The 16149-nt window shown below is 43.1% G+C and overlaps 1 protein-coding gene across 1 annotated transcript in view; it reads left to right on the top strand.

The window, feature by feature from the left end:
• The window catches only part of LOC137342532 (disks large-associated protein 2-like), a 198138-nt gene that overhangs the window by 162993 nt on the left and 18996 nt on the right, over positions 1-16149 (top strand). The window contains exons 7-10 of the mRNA XM_068006468.1: positions 973-1067; positions 8416-8840; positions 12990-13081; positions 15768-15920. Coding sequence (XP_067862569.1) covers positions 973-1067; positions 8416-8840; positions 12990-13081; positions 15768-15920 — 765 coding nt within the window. The remainder of the gene's footprint in view (positions 1-972; positions 1068-8415; positions 8841-12989; positions 13082-15767; positions 15921-16149) is intronic.

Here is a 16149-nt window from a genome sequence, read left to right on the forward strand (position 1 = left end):
GTGTATACCACATCCCACCGTGTGGCTTCCTTAACTTAGGAAAAGTGGAAGGGTAAACACTGTCAAAATGTGGGTTTGGCTATAATCTGCTAGACAGATTTATTTAACAGTGAATAAATAAATGAATAGTATTAATTACAAACAGTAGATTTACAGTAAGCACAGAATTTATTGTTCTTCCTCGGAATATCGAAAACAACAAAGACGGTTTTCCTGTGCACTGTAACTTGGTCGCTCAATGTTTACATGGTGGTTTGCTGCTGACTATCCAAGGGAGTCTCTCACCTGCCTCTTTCTAAGATGGCTTTAGAATGACTGCTGGCTGTGAGCAAGTCAGCCAAAAATACACCATTCAAATTCCTTTTAAGGTATACCAGAACAAAGGAAATGTAAAAGTGTATCTCTCAAAATCAGTCAGAGCTGCCAATCAAACATATACCTTACAATATACACAAAAGATATTAGTGTTTGAATTGAATGGCTTGGCCTTCCACCTGATGAACAAGTTATCCTGTCCCACCTGACTGCTGCAGGAAGAATCCAATTGACACTTATTAGTATTGACACTTATTGGTATTTTGAACATAATGGACCGAGCAAGCAGGTACAGATTCCGAAGTTTATATATGCATATCTCCCTGATTTCTACATTTATATCAGAGAATTGTTTGACTTTGGATGTAATATTTATCAAAAAGCCTGTGCTATTTTTTCTATAAGTGATCCTCAATTTTAATCCTGTGTGTACTGTGCCCCAAGGGAAAGGAATAAAATAATATACCCCAAGATACAAATGCTTTATCTTTGTCATATAGGTGAATGCATGTGTGACATCTCACTGTATAATCCAATGTTTCCCAAGTCCTTTTTTTCTCAGTTTAGTCATGGCTGGTAAAGCTGTTCCTTGATTTTTGCCAGTTTGGTTTGCTGCAGTAGCTATAACAAGATTCCATTGTCTTTTTAACATATCAGGTGGATAGTTCAGAGACTATGACTGATTCTGACACAGATAGCAAAGGCCTTCGAGAGTTCCATTCTATTGGAGTGCAGGTTGAAGATAATAAACGGTAAGTCCGTCATCTTAACTCAACAGGACATGTCCATTCATTTATTACTCATAGAATCATACAGCACAGAAGGAGGCCATTTGGCCCATCGTGTCTGTGCCGGCTCTTTGAAAGAACTATTCAATTAGTCCCACTTCCCTGCTCTTTCCCCATAGCCCTGCAGTTTTTCTCCTCTTCAAGTATTTATCCAGTTCCCTTTTGAAAGTTACTATTGAATCTGCTTCCACCATCCTTTCAGGCAGTGCATTCCAGATCATAACAACTCACTGCATGAAAAAATACTCGATTAGTATTTCCATTTTTTAAATCTTATCTTCTGCGTCATATGAATGTGTCGTGAGCGCAGAGAAATCATGATTCAAATCATGGTGTGTCATGTCTTTTTAAAGATATTTAATGAGTAACAAGTACCTTTTCCATTAGATGGCATCATGTGCAAGTAACACTGCAGTATTTTCATTCATCATGTGTTTGTAAGCAAACAAAATTGTTTGCCAAATGTTTTTCATGGAGACCGTTGGGTAAATTCACCACTCCCACTCAAAGTCAGCACTGGTCAGCAAATCAGTATTACATAATTGTTACCGTACCTGTGACCCATGCTCCCTTTTGTGGCTCCCAACTGAGAGTGTAGGATCAGTGAATTGCTTTATTTAATGTGTGAAGGTATGATTTGTGATGGCAATAGTGACACTCATTCCACACCCATTTCAACATACAGAACATTCAGGTTTTTTTGTTCCAATTGTCTCATCATTTTTCCCCTCTCTCTCCTGAAAGTACTGTCTTGTCCTGGGGTATGGTTCCAGAGGTGTCAGATCCCCTCCAGTGCCAAACTCAAGTGATGCCATTCTTAATATGTGAGCTAGACAGCAAGTCTTGGCAGTCCATCACAGTCAAACCTGATCCTGTCCTCACCCAATGTTTATACATGCACACTATCCAGTAGGAATCAATGGATAGCTGTCAGAAACCCAAGCTGATTTTTCCCCTACCTAGCCCAGGGTACTGAAGCCAATTGTAGTGCCTCAACTGTTGCCCTATAATCTGTGTCCCTGATCTCCTGGCTGAGACCAACTAACCCAGCACAGGACAGGAATCCAACTTGGTCTACATGGTTCGGTGCTGCATTTACCCACTGGGCCACTGGGGGGAGCTGGTGACCTTTTCATTGGCAATAGTTGGTAGTAGAATTGTAATGCTCTTTCAGACCACAACACCATCAAAGGCAAACAGCTCCTTTAAAGGGATGTTCTACTCTCTAAATGGTTTAATTGAGAGAATGCTCCTCCAATACCAGTTTGGGACACTGTTATTCTTACTATTTCATCTATACAGTAGCTGTAAAGACAAGTATACCTGCCCACCTGCCAGCAGCCATTCGCTAATGCACGCATTATCCCCAGAGGCAGTCCTTCAACCCAGGCCAGTATGGAGTTCTCCTCAGCCTTGCTGCCATCCTTATCCCACAGTTGTATTTTTTGTGAGTGATTAGTGTCTTCTTTCAAGAAATCATTTTCCCATCCAGCTGTGAAAGTAGATTGATTCATTCTCCAGTAAAAGAACGCTTAAAGAAAAATCAGGGCCAATTGAAGATGAAAAAGGAAATCTTCTTATGGAGGATGAAGGAATGGCAGAGATATTAAATGAGTACTTCATCTTGATTTTCACAGAAGATTATGATAGTGTAGATGAAAGGGTACAAGAGGAGGAGGTGGAGCAATTGGCTAGGATAACTATTAATAAGGAAGTAGTCCTGAAAAAAATGATGGAAAAGCCACTGAGTCCTGATGGCATGCATCCTAGACTACGTAAGGAAGTCAGACAGGAAATAGGCTCTGACCCCAAACTTTCAATCATTCTTAGATATGGAAATTGTGCTGGAGGACTGTAGGAATGTCAATGTAACATTTCTGTACAGAAAGGGGGAATTATAGATCAGGCTGCCTAATATCAATAGTGGGTGAGCTTCCAGAGAAATAAAATTAATACTCACATGGGTTAATTAAGCACAACCAGAATAGATTTTTAAAAGGCGAGTCATGTCTGACAAATTTAAGAGTTAGTTGAGGAAATAATAGAGTCTATTGAGAAAGAAAGTGCAGTGCATGGAGTTTCAGAAGATAGTTGATAAGGAACCATATAGAAAGTGTTACATTTTGGGATTTTTGATTTTCTTTTTTAAAGAGTTGTATTTTAAAACAAAGTGTATTCACACAAGTTATTTTTAATTTAAAAAGTACTGAGTTGGAAGGTTATTAAAATGCTAATGAGGTAGGGCTTAAAGCAGTTTCCCCCAAGACCACAAACAATAAGCAACTAGTAGGTCTGTCTCAGTAATTGATAAACACCTTATAGCCATTATGTTGGCAGATCCCTAGTCCTGAGCACTCAGCATAGGTTCTCTCGCATAGATTTTAATGGCAGGGCCTCCTTTAAATAAAATGCTGCAGTCTCCCGTCCAACAGCTGGCCAGATTGACAGCCTGGCGGGCGGGCTGGATCGCAAACAAACGGCAGGAGGCTGCAGTCGAGGACCCGTGAAGACGGATCCCGGCAGTTAGTTTGGGGGGGGGGGATTCTCGGGGCCACGCTTGGGAGGAGGGGGTGGTTTCAAAATTCGGGGCCAGGATCGGGGGTCAGGGGGGAAGTTGAGAGGTCGGGGCCGCGATCGGGAGGGGAGGGGAGGGGGAGGGGTGTGAACGGAGCCACGATCGGTGGGGGAGGGGTGGGCTTGCTGCAATCGGGGTCGGGGGGGTCTTGATAGGATCTGGGGTGGGGTGTGAACGAATCCACGATCGGGGGGGGAAGAGTGATCTGTCCGCAATCAGGGTCAGTAGGGGTCTTTCCAAGGCTCCTGCCCCTCCTGACCAGAAGAAAACCTGAAAAATAAATTTAAAAATTACCTTCTGGCCCTCTTCTGGCCGAGGATCTGGCTCCCGGCAGGTTTCGCCTGATGGGGAAACCAACATGGACCCCACACTCCGACCTCTGGTTGATATTGCAGAGCGGGTCCTGATGACATCATTGGACACGATCTGCATATTTAAAACAGGACCTCGCCTCCTGCTCGCTTGCTCAAAAGAGCAGGTCTATAATGGGGTTACATTGGGAAGGAAGCGGGATCGATGGGGCTAACTGATACCCATTATTTTAACTGCCCTCCTGCCCAGTTTCCGTCAGGTGGGGGCAGTTAAAATCGGGGCCAAAAACACTCGCTCACAGTCATGTTTTTAAACAGAAAGTTGCGAGGACAAGTTTTTGCCAGGCTCTGAAGTTTAGAATGCAGGAAAGTAGTTAGAAGTTATTTTGTTTTAGTTGAGGTGAGGAAGTGTTGTTTGCTCATTATTTTGCATTATTACATGAAGACAATTTGTACTGAATTAAGTCAGTCTGAGCATAACTGTTGCTTCATACGTTCAGTTGCTGTGTGTGAAATAAAGCTGTTTAACAATTCGTATCTGGCCTTGTCTTACCAAGTGTTATATCATTCTTTGCCTACGAAAAGATTGAAAAACACATAAGCATCACATGTGAAAGAAACTATATTCAGATCGTACATCAAGGGGAATGGATTGATATAGCCCCTGGGTGGATCAGAGGGAACTTTTTGTTTTAATTAATTTTCAGGATATGGACGTCGCTGGCAAGGTTGGCATTTATTGCCCATCCCTAATTTCCCTGAAAGGGTGATGGTGAGTCTTCTTTTTGAACAGCTACAATCCGTGTGGTATTCTTTGTAGCTTGATGCAACTGAATGGCTTGCTAGGCCACTTCAAAGGGCAGTTAAGAGTCAACCACATTGTTGCTGCGTTGGAATCACATATAGGCCAGACTGGGCAGGTAAGGACGGCAGGTTTCCTTCCCTAAAGGACATTAGTGAACCAGTTAGGTTTTTACCACAATCCAATATGCTTCATGGTCACCTTTACTGATACCAGGTTTTTATTTCCAGATATTTAAAACAGAATTCAAATTCTCAAACCACCATGGCGAGATTTGAACTCTCATTCTTTGGATTATTAATCCAGGCCTTTGGATTACTAGTTCAGTAACATAACATAATTTCAGATTGTAAGGGGCACAGGATCCACTTTTGGGAGCAATTGACACCACTGATCCCGAGAAGGTATCTACATAGAATTACATAGAAATTACAACACAGAAACAGGCTGTTCAGTGCAATCAGTTTTAGTCAGTGTTTGTCCTCCACATGAGCAGTAGTCCTATCTTCCCTTTATTCCCCCTTTTCTTCTTCCAATTATCTAACCTATTTTTAAACGTTGACATGTTCTCTGCTTCAATCACAGATTCCTCTACTGCATTCCACAGCCTCACAATCCTCCGTGCAAAAAAAACCTCTGTCCTAAATCTCTTACATTTAATCTTGTATGTATGTCCCCTTGTCCTAGACTCCCTCAGCCACTAGAAACAGTCTGTTTCTATCAACCATATCCCTTCCCTTCATAATTTTGAACACTTATTACAAACCACCCTGTAATCTCCTCAGTTCTAACGAAAACAGCCCCAATTTTTCAAGTCATTCTTCGTATTTGTATTTTCTCTTACCAGGCAGCGTGCTTGTGAATCTGCACTGTGCCCTTTCGGCAGCCTTGACGGGGGTGAAATTGTTCTATGCCAGGAGCGCAAAATGGGCTGCTAGCGAATAACTTGTTTTACACCAGACCCAATTTTCTTTTCCATTAACTTTAGTTTGCGGTTTGCTATCAGCCTATTTTGCACTAATGACCAATTTCATTCCAACATCTTTCCCACAGTGTGGAGTCCAAAACTACTCATAGTACTCAAACTGTGGCCTTACTAAGGTTTTATATAAATTCACCATTACAACTTGACTTCTATATTCTATACCTGTTACCATAAAACCCAGTAATCCATTCGGTTTTTTTTATGGCTTTATTCACTTGAGGTGGTGCTTTTTAATATCTTTTGAACCTGCATCCTTCTGCTCTTCCACATCTCCCAACTGTCTCCCATTCAAAGTATAATTGTTAATTTTATATTTATTATTATTAAAATGTACCACCTCACACTTACTGACATTGAATTCCATCTTCCACTTTTTTGCACATTCCACCATCTTATAAACATCCCTTGCAGCTTCCTTTGGTCCTCAGAATTATTTACGATGCCTCCTATTTTAGTACAATCTGCAAATTTGGACACCACTCCCTTTAGCCCTTTATCCAAATCATTGACGTACACAGTGAACAGAAGTGATCCCAGTACAGAACCCTGTGGGACACTGCTACCCACTTTCAACCACTCCGAGAAACTACCCTTAACTCCTATTCACACTTTCCCTTCTAACCAGTTTTTAAACCAATTTGCTACTCTTCTCCTAATTCCATGCCTCTAATTCTTCTCCAATAATCTCCTGTGTGGTACTTTGTCAAAAGCTTTCTGAAAGTTCATGTACACTACATCCACTGCATTTCCCCAACCCACCATATCTGTCACCTCATCAAACAACTCTTATCAGATTTGTCAAGCATGAACTTACTTTCTGAAATCCATGTTGGTTGCTTCTAATTATTTTCTCTTCATCCAAATATTGATTAATTTCATCTTTAATTAAAGATTCCAAAATTTTCCCTACCGATAAATGCTAAGCTAACTGGCCTGTATTATCTGCAGCAGACCCCTAAACATGTGGTGGAAGCAGAATCTAATATAGCTTTTAAAAGAGAGTGCATAAATATTCTGAAAAGAATCAACTAAAGGGGTATGGGGAAAGGACAGGAAAATGGGAACTAAGCGGGTAGTTCCTTCAGAGAGACAGCACAGACACGAATGGTCCCTTTCTGTGAAGCAAAATTCTGTGAATTTAGCCTTTGTCCCTTTGACATCACCCTGTTGCTTGTACTATAGTCTGGATATGTTATCGGACTTGCAATCCAGAGGTCTGGACCAATAATACAAAGAATGTCAGTTCAAAACCCACCATGGCAGTTTGAGAATTTGAATTCTGGAAAAAGAAGGCTGGTATCAGTAAAAGTGACCATGAAACTATTACATTGTCTTAAAAACCCAATTGGTTCAGTGATATCCTTGAGGGTAGAAAACCCGCTGTCCTTGCCTGGTCTGGCCTATATGTGATTCCGGCCCCACAACAATGTGCTTTACACTTAACTGCCCTCTGACTTGGCCTAGCAAGCCACTCAGTTCCATCAAATCGCCACAAAGAATATCACACAGACCGTAGAAGAAGGGTCATGAGCGCCTTCTCAGGGACACTAAGGATGGGCAATAAATGCCGACCTTGCCAATGATGCCCACATCCCATGAAGGAATTTTTTAAAAAGCTCATTCTGCTCCACCATTGGTAGCTGCTCCTTCAGTCACTATGCTCCTGCCCTCTGGAACTGTCTTCTGCTGCGCATCCAGCTTGTCACCACTGTGTCTTCACATCCCTCTTCTGTCCCTTCCTTTTGACCATTCTTTCACTCCTTCTTCCTGAACACTGCTCCCCCCTCCCCCCACTCCCCTCCCCCTTGGCTTGGTGTACACCACCCTGTAAAGCTCTTTCAGCCACTTCTCTGCATATGAGGAACTCTATGGAAATGCAAGTAAATGCTGCTATTGTTAGAACTCTTTCTTGTTCAATAAAGGGTCCTGTTTATTGTGACCCGAAGCCCAAATGGCTCAGTGAGTAAATGCACTGTCCGGTGTGGTACTGAGCCTTAGAGCCCAAGAAGGTTCCAGATTTGATCTGATTTTGGTCTGTGCTGAGTTAGCTGATCTATATTGGGGTGCAGTACTACAATTGCAGAGGGTTGTGAATCTTTGGAATTCTTTACCCCAGAGCGCTGTGGATGTTGAGTCATTGAATATATTCAAGGCGAGATGGATAGATTTTTGGACTCAAGGGGAATCAAGGGATATGGGGATCGGGCGGGGAAGTGGAGTTGAGGTCGAAGATCAGCCATGATCTGATTGAATGGCGGAGCTGGCTCGAGGGGCCTAATGGCCTACTCCTGCTCCTATTTCTTATGTTCTTATGCCTCCATTCATCCGGCCTAAGAAGTAAACAAATCAACCACAGGATCCCATACCTTATCCATCCAGTGACCCCTGGTGTAAAATGCACATGTGTAGATGTTGGGTGAGAAGAGGATCAGGCTAGACTACCATGTCTAGACTCGCACATGAAGGCTAGACATTTGGCTGAGGTACGGGAGGGAGTCTGCCTGTGCCAATGAAGCTGTGCCCTTGTACACAGCATCACCTTCAGGAGAGGAGGGCAGAAAATGTGGATGGGAAAAGTGTCAGGAATGTATTGTGGTTTGCCCAGTAATTGCTTTTAATATGGTTCTATTTTATTCTAGGCACGCCAGGTTTAAGCGTTCGAATAGTGTGACAACAAGCGTACAGGCTGACCTTGAATTGGAGGGTATCCCTGGGCTGTGTGTGAGCACAGCGGACAAGGGCTTTCAGTTTGGCCAGCCATTTCAGCGGCAGGCCTCCGAACCAGAGCAATCGAATGAGTACACGTCATTCAGAACTGTTCACACACAAGGGCAATGGGCGTACAGGGAAGATTACAGGATGCGCTATGACAGTGCTGAAGCCCAGCGCCAGGACCACTGGGGAGAGTCCAGTGTTCACAGTCTCCCAGATCCTGGCAGGGTATCTCCATGCCACAGAGATGGTGATTGGTTTATCAAGCTGCTGCAGGCGGAGGTAGAACGATTGGAAGGATGGTGTCAGCAGATGGAGAGAGAAGCTGAGGAGAATGACCTCCCTGAAGAGGGTAAGCTTATTCGTAAGTTCCCTTTTGAGTTTTTGCACCTCAGTAATTTGTTCCCTTGTTATATTATCTCCTGGACTAGTTTTGATCGCCTAAGTGGGTCGGAGAGGAATTTCCTGGATTTTGCTTTCCCAGATTGGCCTGAGTTTTTTATCTGATTTTTCGCTGCTCCCAGGAGATCACATGGTTTTGGGTGGTGTAGGGAGTGTGTATATTAAGATGCACAAGGTATCGCAAATTATGTGGGACAGCCTGGATGGACCAAAGGGTCTTTTCACATCCATCAATGTTCATATGTTTGTAAGATTCAGTAGTATGATTTATATGACCTTTTAATGATGTCTCATGTTGAGTATTGAGTATAAAAGGTGCGCAAGGTATTTTTACTTTGTATATTTTCCCTCCATTTTTATGTAGTTTTCTTTTGTTACTTTTTCAACCTTTAGTTCTTAGAATCACCTGGTGATGACGAATTCAATCAGACAGCCTGTTCCTATGGGGGTCATTTTAAGCCCCACAGACGGTTGGGTTGGGGGCAGGTGGGAAGGTAAAAATTGTAAAAATGTAAAACCAGATCCCAACCCGCCCATTTCCGATTTTAACAGAGACGGGTCGAGGGGGGGTGGGCGACCAATCCGCTATCAGGAGGCGGGTCGGTCAGTAAAATCTTTTAAGGGGGCTGCGTGCCTCCATTTTAATAGGTTTTTTATTTTTATCGCCTGGGGGCCGGGATTCCCGGGGCCTTCTGGTTCTCGCCACGTAAGAGGAGGCGAGAAGGCCCGGATCAACAGGCTTTTATTGCACTGCTTGTGGGCCAGGAGGAGCAGGAGTGTTTCCTCCAAGCCCAACAAGCTTACCTGTCGCGATCCGACGCCCGCGATCGGCTGCTCCCCCCCCCCCCCCCCCGCCGTGTCCCCGACGCCCTCTTAATATCCGAGCCCCCCCACAATTTCTGAACCCATCTGTGTCTCCGACCGCACCATCTCCCCCACCATGACTAACACCCCTCCCCGATGTCCGACCCCAAGCCACCTCCCCCCCGATGTCCGACTGAACTGGCTGCTTTCCCATCCGATCCTGTCAATCTGGCTGCCTGTCAGGCAGGAAACCTGCTAAAAAAATTTAAAAGACAGCGTGATGTCAAAATCGTCAGGACATCCGGGAAACACAGGTTTCCCGTCCGGAAATGCTTCCCAGCTCTCCACAGCTCGGAGTAAAAATCCAGGCCGAGGCCTCTGCCCCGAATGCGTTCTAGCCTGTCATTAGAAAGTGCGTGGGAATTGCTCGGAGTTGTATCATCATCGTATTTTTCTTCCCCCATTCCCCCCCCCCCCCCCTGCCCCGTCCCCTTGCCCAACATCATGGCAAGACTGAGAACTCATGATCTGAACTTTTCTGGATCGACTTACACAGAAATTAAATCGGTTTCTACACCGATCTTGCCGACAGGAACTTACGCGCAAATTTCCTGACAGCAGCATTAGCAGACACGGAAACATAAAAACTGACGTAAAACAAACAGGAATTATTTTAAATCATCGGGGCCCAAGGAAAGCGTGCAACATACACCATCTTCCTTCTTTAAGTCACTCTTTATATTATTGATGTTGTGAAAATTAAGGTTTGAAGCCATCAAACCATCAATTATGCACATTTAACACAGCGGGGTACAATTTCCACTCATCTCCGCCAGTAATATCAGCACAATCCTGGTGGAATCGGCTGAACCAGCGCGAAAGAGTGGGGAATTTTAAGCGTAAGTGAGATACGCCCAAAACCACCTACGCTCGTGTTCTCCGCGATCTTTTACACTGGTTCAAGGTTCAATTCGCCCGGATCAGGCCCCGCCAACAGAACTGGCCACACCCCCAGGTCAACATTGCGAGATTCCACAGGAAGGCCCTTCAAATTGTGCTCATTTTCTTCGGCGCACAGGCACCAGTAGGCACATTTTAAAAGTTTTTACATATCAAAGACTATGTAATTTACTAAGAAACTGACGAGTGTACACCAACTAACTATTAAATGGTTCAGTATAGTTTTTTAAAGTCATTTTCAGTGATTTAAAATCAGGTTACTCACAGGTGGAGGACTGGACACTCTTGTTAGAAATGCGTATTTTTTATGATAAACCCATTTTCAACTGTATTAATAAAACTGCACAAGGTTACCACTCTTAAATACATCAACGAATATTTTTTAATGGAAAGAAAAATAAATAAACGATTACATTCTGTTACGCTGCCCAATTGCACTGGTTCATGGAAGAGTTTACGTTTGTAATTATGCAAATGCATTTTAGCGGAAACTGGAACTGTAACATAACCAGCGCAATTTCAGGCGCATTTTGGGCGCAATTTCCCGATTGCGCCCAAAGCGGAAACTGTACCCCAGCATGTTTAAGAAAATGCAATTATGGAGGATTTCCCCTTTTTAATGTAACAGATTCTGGTGCCACAAAAAAGCATTCAAAGATATAGAAAATAGAGTGCAGGTCTCAGTCAGGTGAAATGAAAAATATTGCTACTAAACGCCAGAAATAGTGACCTCGGGTCATGCTCCACCTAAAATTTTGAGTGTAAATGTACACCTGTTCAGAATGGACATAACTGTAGGAAACTCCCGTTCTTTGGTCCTTTGCATGTGACGAAGCTATGTTAATGAACCAAGTGGGGTTTTGGCAGCAGTGCCTTGGGACCAGGGCAGATGATCAAGAAAATTGGCGCATAGTAATGTTTCAATATATCAGTTACGTGTGAATTTCCTCGGAAATGAATGGCACAACTCTGCTCTCATGCTTTAGTTATGCCGAAACTAGCCAGGAAATTCTCATCCATTTTTTCAGGAATTATGGATGTCAACCTGAATCCTGATAGTGTTGGTGTAACACTGTCACTTATAACGCTGTCCCTTCCGAAGGAAATATAAATGAACTGAAAAGTTTCCTATGCCCAATTTCTCCTCTCCCCTTCCCTCCCTCTTCTGAAGGTGCTAGTTCGTCCCAGAATGTGGTTTTATGAGGACTACTCACTCTCCAGTCACATTGCCCAGTGGCCACTGTTCATGTGTGAGGTTTTGCAGGAAATGTTGTCAGGCTGTTTGGCTGTGGGGGTTATCACAGCGGAGCCCAACCCTCACCTTACCTGATGTCCATTTATAACCAGAGGTAAAGATCCTGGTCTCTCCTTAGAGCGGGGCAGCAATTCCAACTGTAGCCCTGAGAGACATCAGCCAACTCCGCACAGATTAAGGATCAAACGTGGCATCATAGTGTTTTTTGTATGGTTCAGCTATTCTCTTTGCTAAACTCACTGGGGTACCAGGAAACTTTTACAGTTTTATTTTTAATGAGGGTTATTGTACAGTAGAATTGCAGAGATGTGAGCAACTGTGGAAGAATTCATCAATCATGTTATATTTTTTGAATAATCCAAAAATATGAAAGAATGCGGAATTGCCATGGCCCCGATTTTGGCACTGACACGCTGCTTCAATCTGTATCATAGAATCATAGAATTATACAGCACAGAAGGAGGCCATTCAGCCTATCGTGCCTGTACCGCCTCTTTGAAAGAGCTATCCAATTAATCCCACGTTCCTGCTCCTTCCCCATAGACCTGCAAGTTTTTCCTTTTCGAGTGAATAACTAATTCCCTTTTGAAAGTCACAATTGAATCTGCTTCCATCACCCTGTGCATTCCAGATCGTAACAACTCGCTGCATAAAAAAAATTGAACTGAAGCTCTTACTGTCTCAAAAAAAACTGACATCTATCTCCTGCTGGATCATGGAGAGTTCTCATATTACTGACAAGATCCATCCTCTTTAAATCTTTTTTTCTCTTTAGTTATTTTCTCTCCCTCTTTAGGTCTCCTGACATCTCGCAGGGCTCCATAACTGGTAGAATGATCATGTGACCCACTGCCCTTCTGTCCATATCACTGTAGAGCCCAGTGCTGGGCAATTCACCTCTTATTAACAGCACAATGGCAATGACAGAGGCCTGGGAACAAGATCAACTGACCTCCCTCTCAATTGGAGATTGGCACATCCTTAGGGAGAGATCCAAAGATCTTTGCATTTACTTATAAATAATAACTCATTGTCCTAGTACAATGATTGTATTCTTATATGCTCTCTCTTGTGTTTTAGTGCTTGAAAAGATTCGCAGCGCAGTGGGCAGTGCCCAGCTTCTCATGTCACAGAAGTTCCAGCAGTTTTACCGACTTTGCCAACAGAATATGGTAAATCACAGTGGGCATGTGCATTCGTTTAGGGAGGCATTGTCTCTCCCAGGGTTCTGCTGCAACAGCTATTCACATATGCCAAAATTCTTTCCTCATCCTTAAAGAGTGAGTCTCTCCATCAGTACCCCTTTTAGAACTCAGTTCCAAGGAATCATCATGAACTACTGTTTATTTATTTTCTTTTGAAAGCATACTTTTATTTAAGAGATTTTTTTCTGAGGATGGTACCTTCAGGGGAATTTTTTTCTTTGAGGAGTTACTGAACTCAATGGGATAAGGGAATCTCAATATTAGCAGAATGATTAGCTCAGGTTATGCTAGCTTCAAGTGTGCGCATGCTTGTGAATGAAGTGAGTTACCTCACACTTTTCACATCTCAGTAACTCCTCCAAGCCGGGTCCCCTAATGAGATTATCAGCGCTCATCATGTAACAAAATATTCCACCCAATGAAATAAAGGATGTTAAAATTAATGATAATTCTTTGCAACTTTTTAATAAGCGGTACTAATGACGAGACTCCCTCTTTAAGCTTCGGCATTCGTTGCTCAATTGTGACAAGTATAAGGCTTTTCCTGCCTCTTCTCACACAGATATCACGATTATCAAGAGTGCTGAGTGCATACAGAGTTATGAACATTTCTGCATTATTTGTCCTGCCCTTCTTCGAGTACACCTCAATATAGTAGGCATTTTCAAATAAAACCAGGAAAGGTACAGAAGGGTTTGTCAGCATCTAAAAGAGAAAGACAGCTTAATGTTTCTGGGGTGGGACAGGCAGGACAATCCTGATTCAGGGTCCTGTAATGTTAATCTATTATTTTCTTTCAGATGCTGACCAAGCTGTTGTGTATTTCCACCATTTTCTATTTTTATTTCAAAATGTTGTTAATCTCTAATTTTTGATATTTTACTTTATTATTAAATACTTATGCTTGGACATGGTGGAGTTTGTTACTTACAGCATGATTTCTATTTGATTACTTTGATGCATTTTTAATGCATTTCTTGATAGCAGGTTATAGACTGTAGTTCTAGTAACCCAAGCAATGCTGTGACACAATCTCCCATATTTCTGTAAATTAGTTCCTCCCCATCCCGTTTCCCCAATACTGCTGCTCCTTCAAACACGGACCTAATTAAGGGGATAGCTAGCTAGTCCACCTAGTGTTGTGTCATTTGTCAGTGTCACTATCTAGCCAGGCCCTTCTGAGGTTGTATGAGAAATCATAGGTGACTCCATGGTAAAAAGCTTTGGTAAATCCCGTGGGAAAAGACTCCAGCAATTTACCGTAGACTTCCATTGATCCTTTCCCAACTACGTCCAGGCCATGGGTAGCGTCAGAAGCGTGAAAAAAGAGAAAATGACTTAAGATTTACCTGAATTCTCACCACCTGCTCTCCCTTGACACTTATTACTGAAAAACACAATGATGCCGTATGGAACGGAAATAAAGAATAATAATTACATTTGAAACTGTCATTATAAACCGATTTGAACCTGGGCTGGGAATTGGTGGTGCAATTTTAACACCCGGGCTTCATTTAAATCCCCCCTCACTGGCTCCTGCCCCAAGCCGGTAGGGATGATGTAGAGGCCAGCGGGTGGGAGTAGGAGCAGGAAATCATGTGGCTGCAGGTTGTACCGGGGACCCCTGGAAACGGTCCCCAGTAAGGTAATTCAGGAAGGAGAAGGATCCTGGCCGATCACAGATGGAGATGGGGAGGGGGGGATGCGGGGGAAGGGAGTAAACCTGGGCCAGAGGAGGCCAAGGGGTTCCTTGTTGGACCAGGACGAACACTCCTGCTCCTTCTGAGTCTAAAGGAACCTTACCAAATTTTTTAAAGTTAATACTTACCTGGGCCTTTTCTGGTTGGATGCCGTTTGCTGCCTGCTTTTGCTGGTGACTCGGAGACCGTGCGCGAGTTGCGCATTTCAGAGTTAAAATTAAATCGGGTCTAAATTACATCATTGGACCAGAACACTTCAACATTTACCAGGTCCCCCCCCACTGCCTGTGGCAGGCAGCCTCCGCACTCCAGAAAACCCGAGGGTTAAAATTGTGGGGGTTGGGAAAGCTGCAGTAATGCAGCGGGTTCTGCCTGGCCGCCATTTTAATCCCCCACCTGCAACGTTCCTGCTGGGCTGGCAGGGTTAAAATCCAGATCGAGAGTATTTGGAAGCTGTATATCAGTTTATAATGACAGTTTCAAATTTACACCCTGATACAAGCCTTTTTCTATTTACACTATCATGTTAGCGCCAAGACTAAAAAGACATATTCTGTGCGCAGACACTTGTATACAGGCATAACACATAAATAAGAACAAGGAGGTGGAAAATTGAGCCAAGATATAATAATATAAGAGCCAAGAAGTTTGTCTACACTCACTGCCTAGTCTCAAACATGAAGTAAAGCCACTTGAACATGGTGTTTGAGGTTTACCAGTGTCTGTAATAACCTTGCATTAATTGCTGCCTTCAGGACAGGAAGGGTAAAGTATCAATTAAAAAATGCCATCTCTTCCCCCCCCTCGCCCTCCATCCAAACAAAAGCTACAGAGGAACTGCCATGGTCAGAAAAGCAAGTTTTCAATATTGGGACACTTTTCTTCATCGGTGTTTGTACTTACAAAATTTTGATTGCAATCTTGTTTTGTTGTTGTTTATTTTGTGCTCTCAGGATCCGAATGCTTTCCCTTTGCCTACCTCCCAGGACCTTGCAGGATTCTGGGATCTCTTGCAGCTGTCAGTTGAGGATGTGACTTTGAAGTTTGATGAGCTTTTGCAGATAAAGGCCAATAACTGGAAATTGCTAGAGGCTACAGATGGAAAGGTAGGCCCACACATGTCCATCATGTGTCACAACTGTGCTCTTCTTGGTTTTATTGTTTGTTCACTGAATATTAAAGAGGTCATAGATATATTTTTGAAGAATTTTAAAACCACAGCAATAAAATAAGATTCAACATATATTTTCTTATGAAATTCAAGTCATGGTTACAGGGCAGAGTTTGATTACAGTTTGCATATGTTCTTTGACCCAGGGGAGGGAGAGAACGATG

The sequence above is a fragment of the Heptranchias perlo genome, chromosome 26 (genome assembly GCF_035084215.1).
Source record: "Heptranchias perlo isolate sHepPer1 chromosome 26, sHepPer1.hap1, whole genome shotgun sequence".
Classification (NCBI taxonomy): Eukaryota; Metazoa; Chordata; class Chondrichthyes; order Hexanchiformes; family Hexanchidae; genus Heptranchias; species Heptranchias perlo.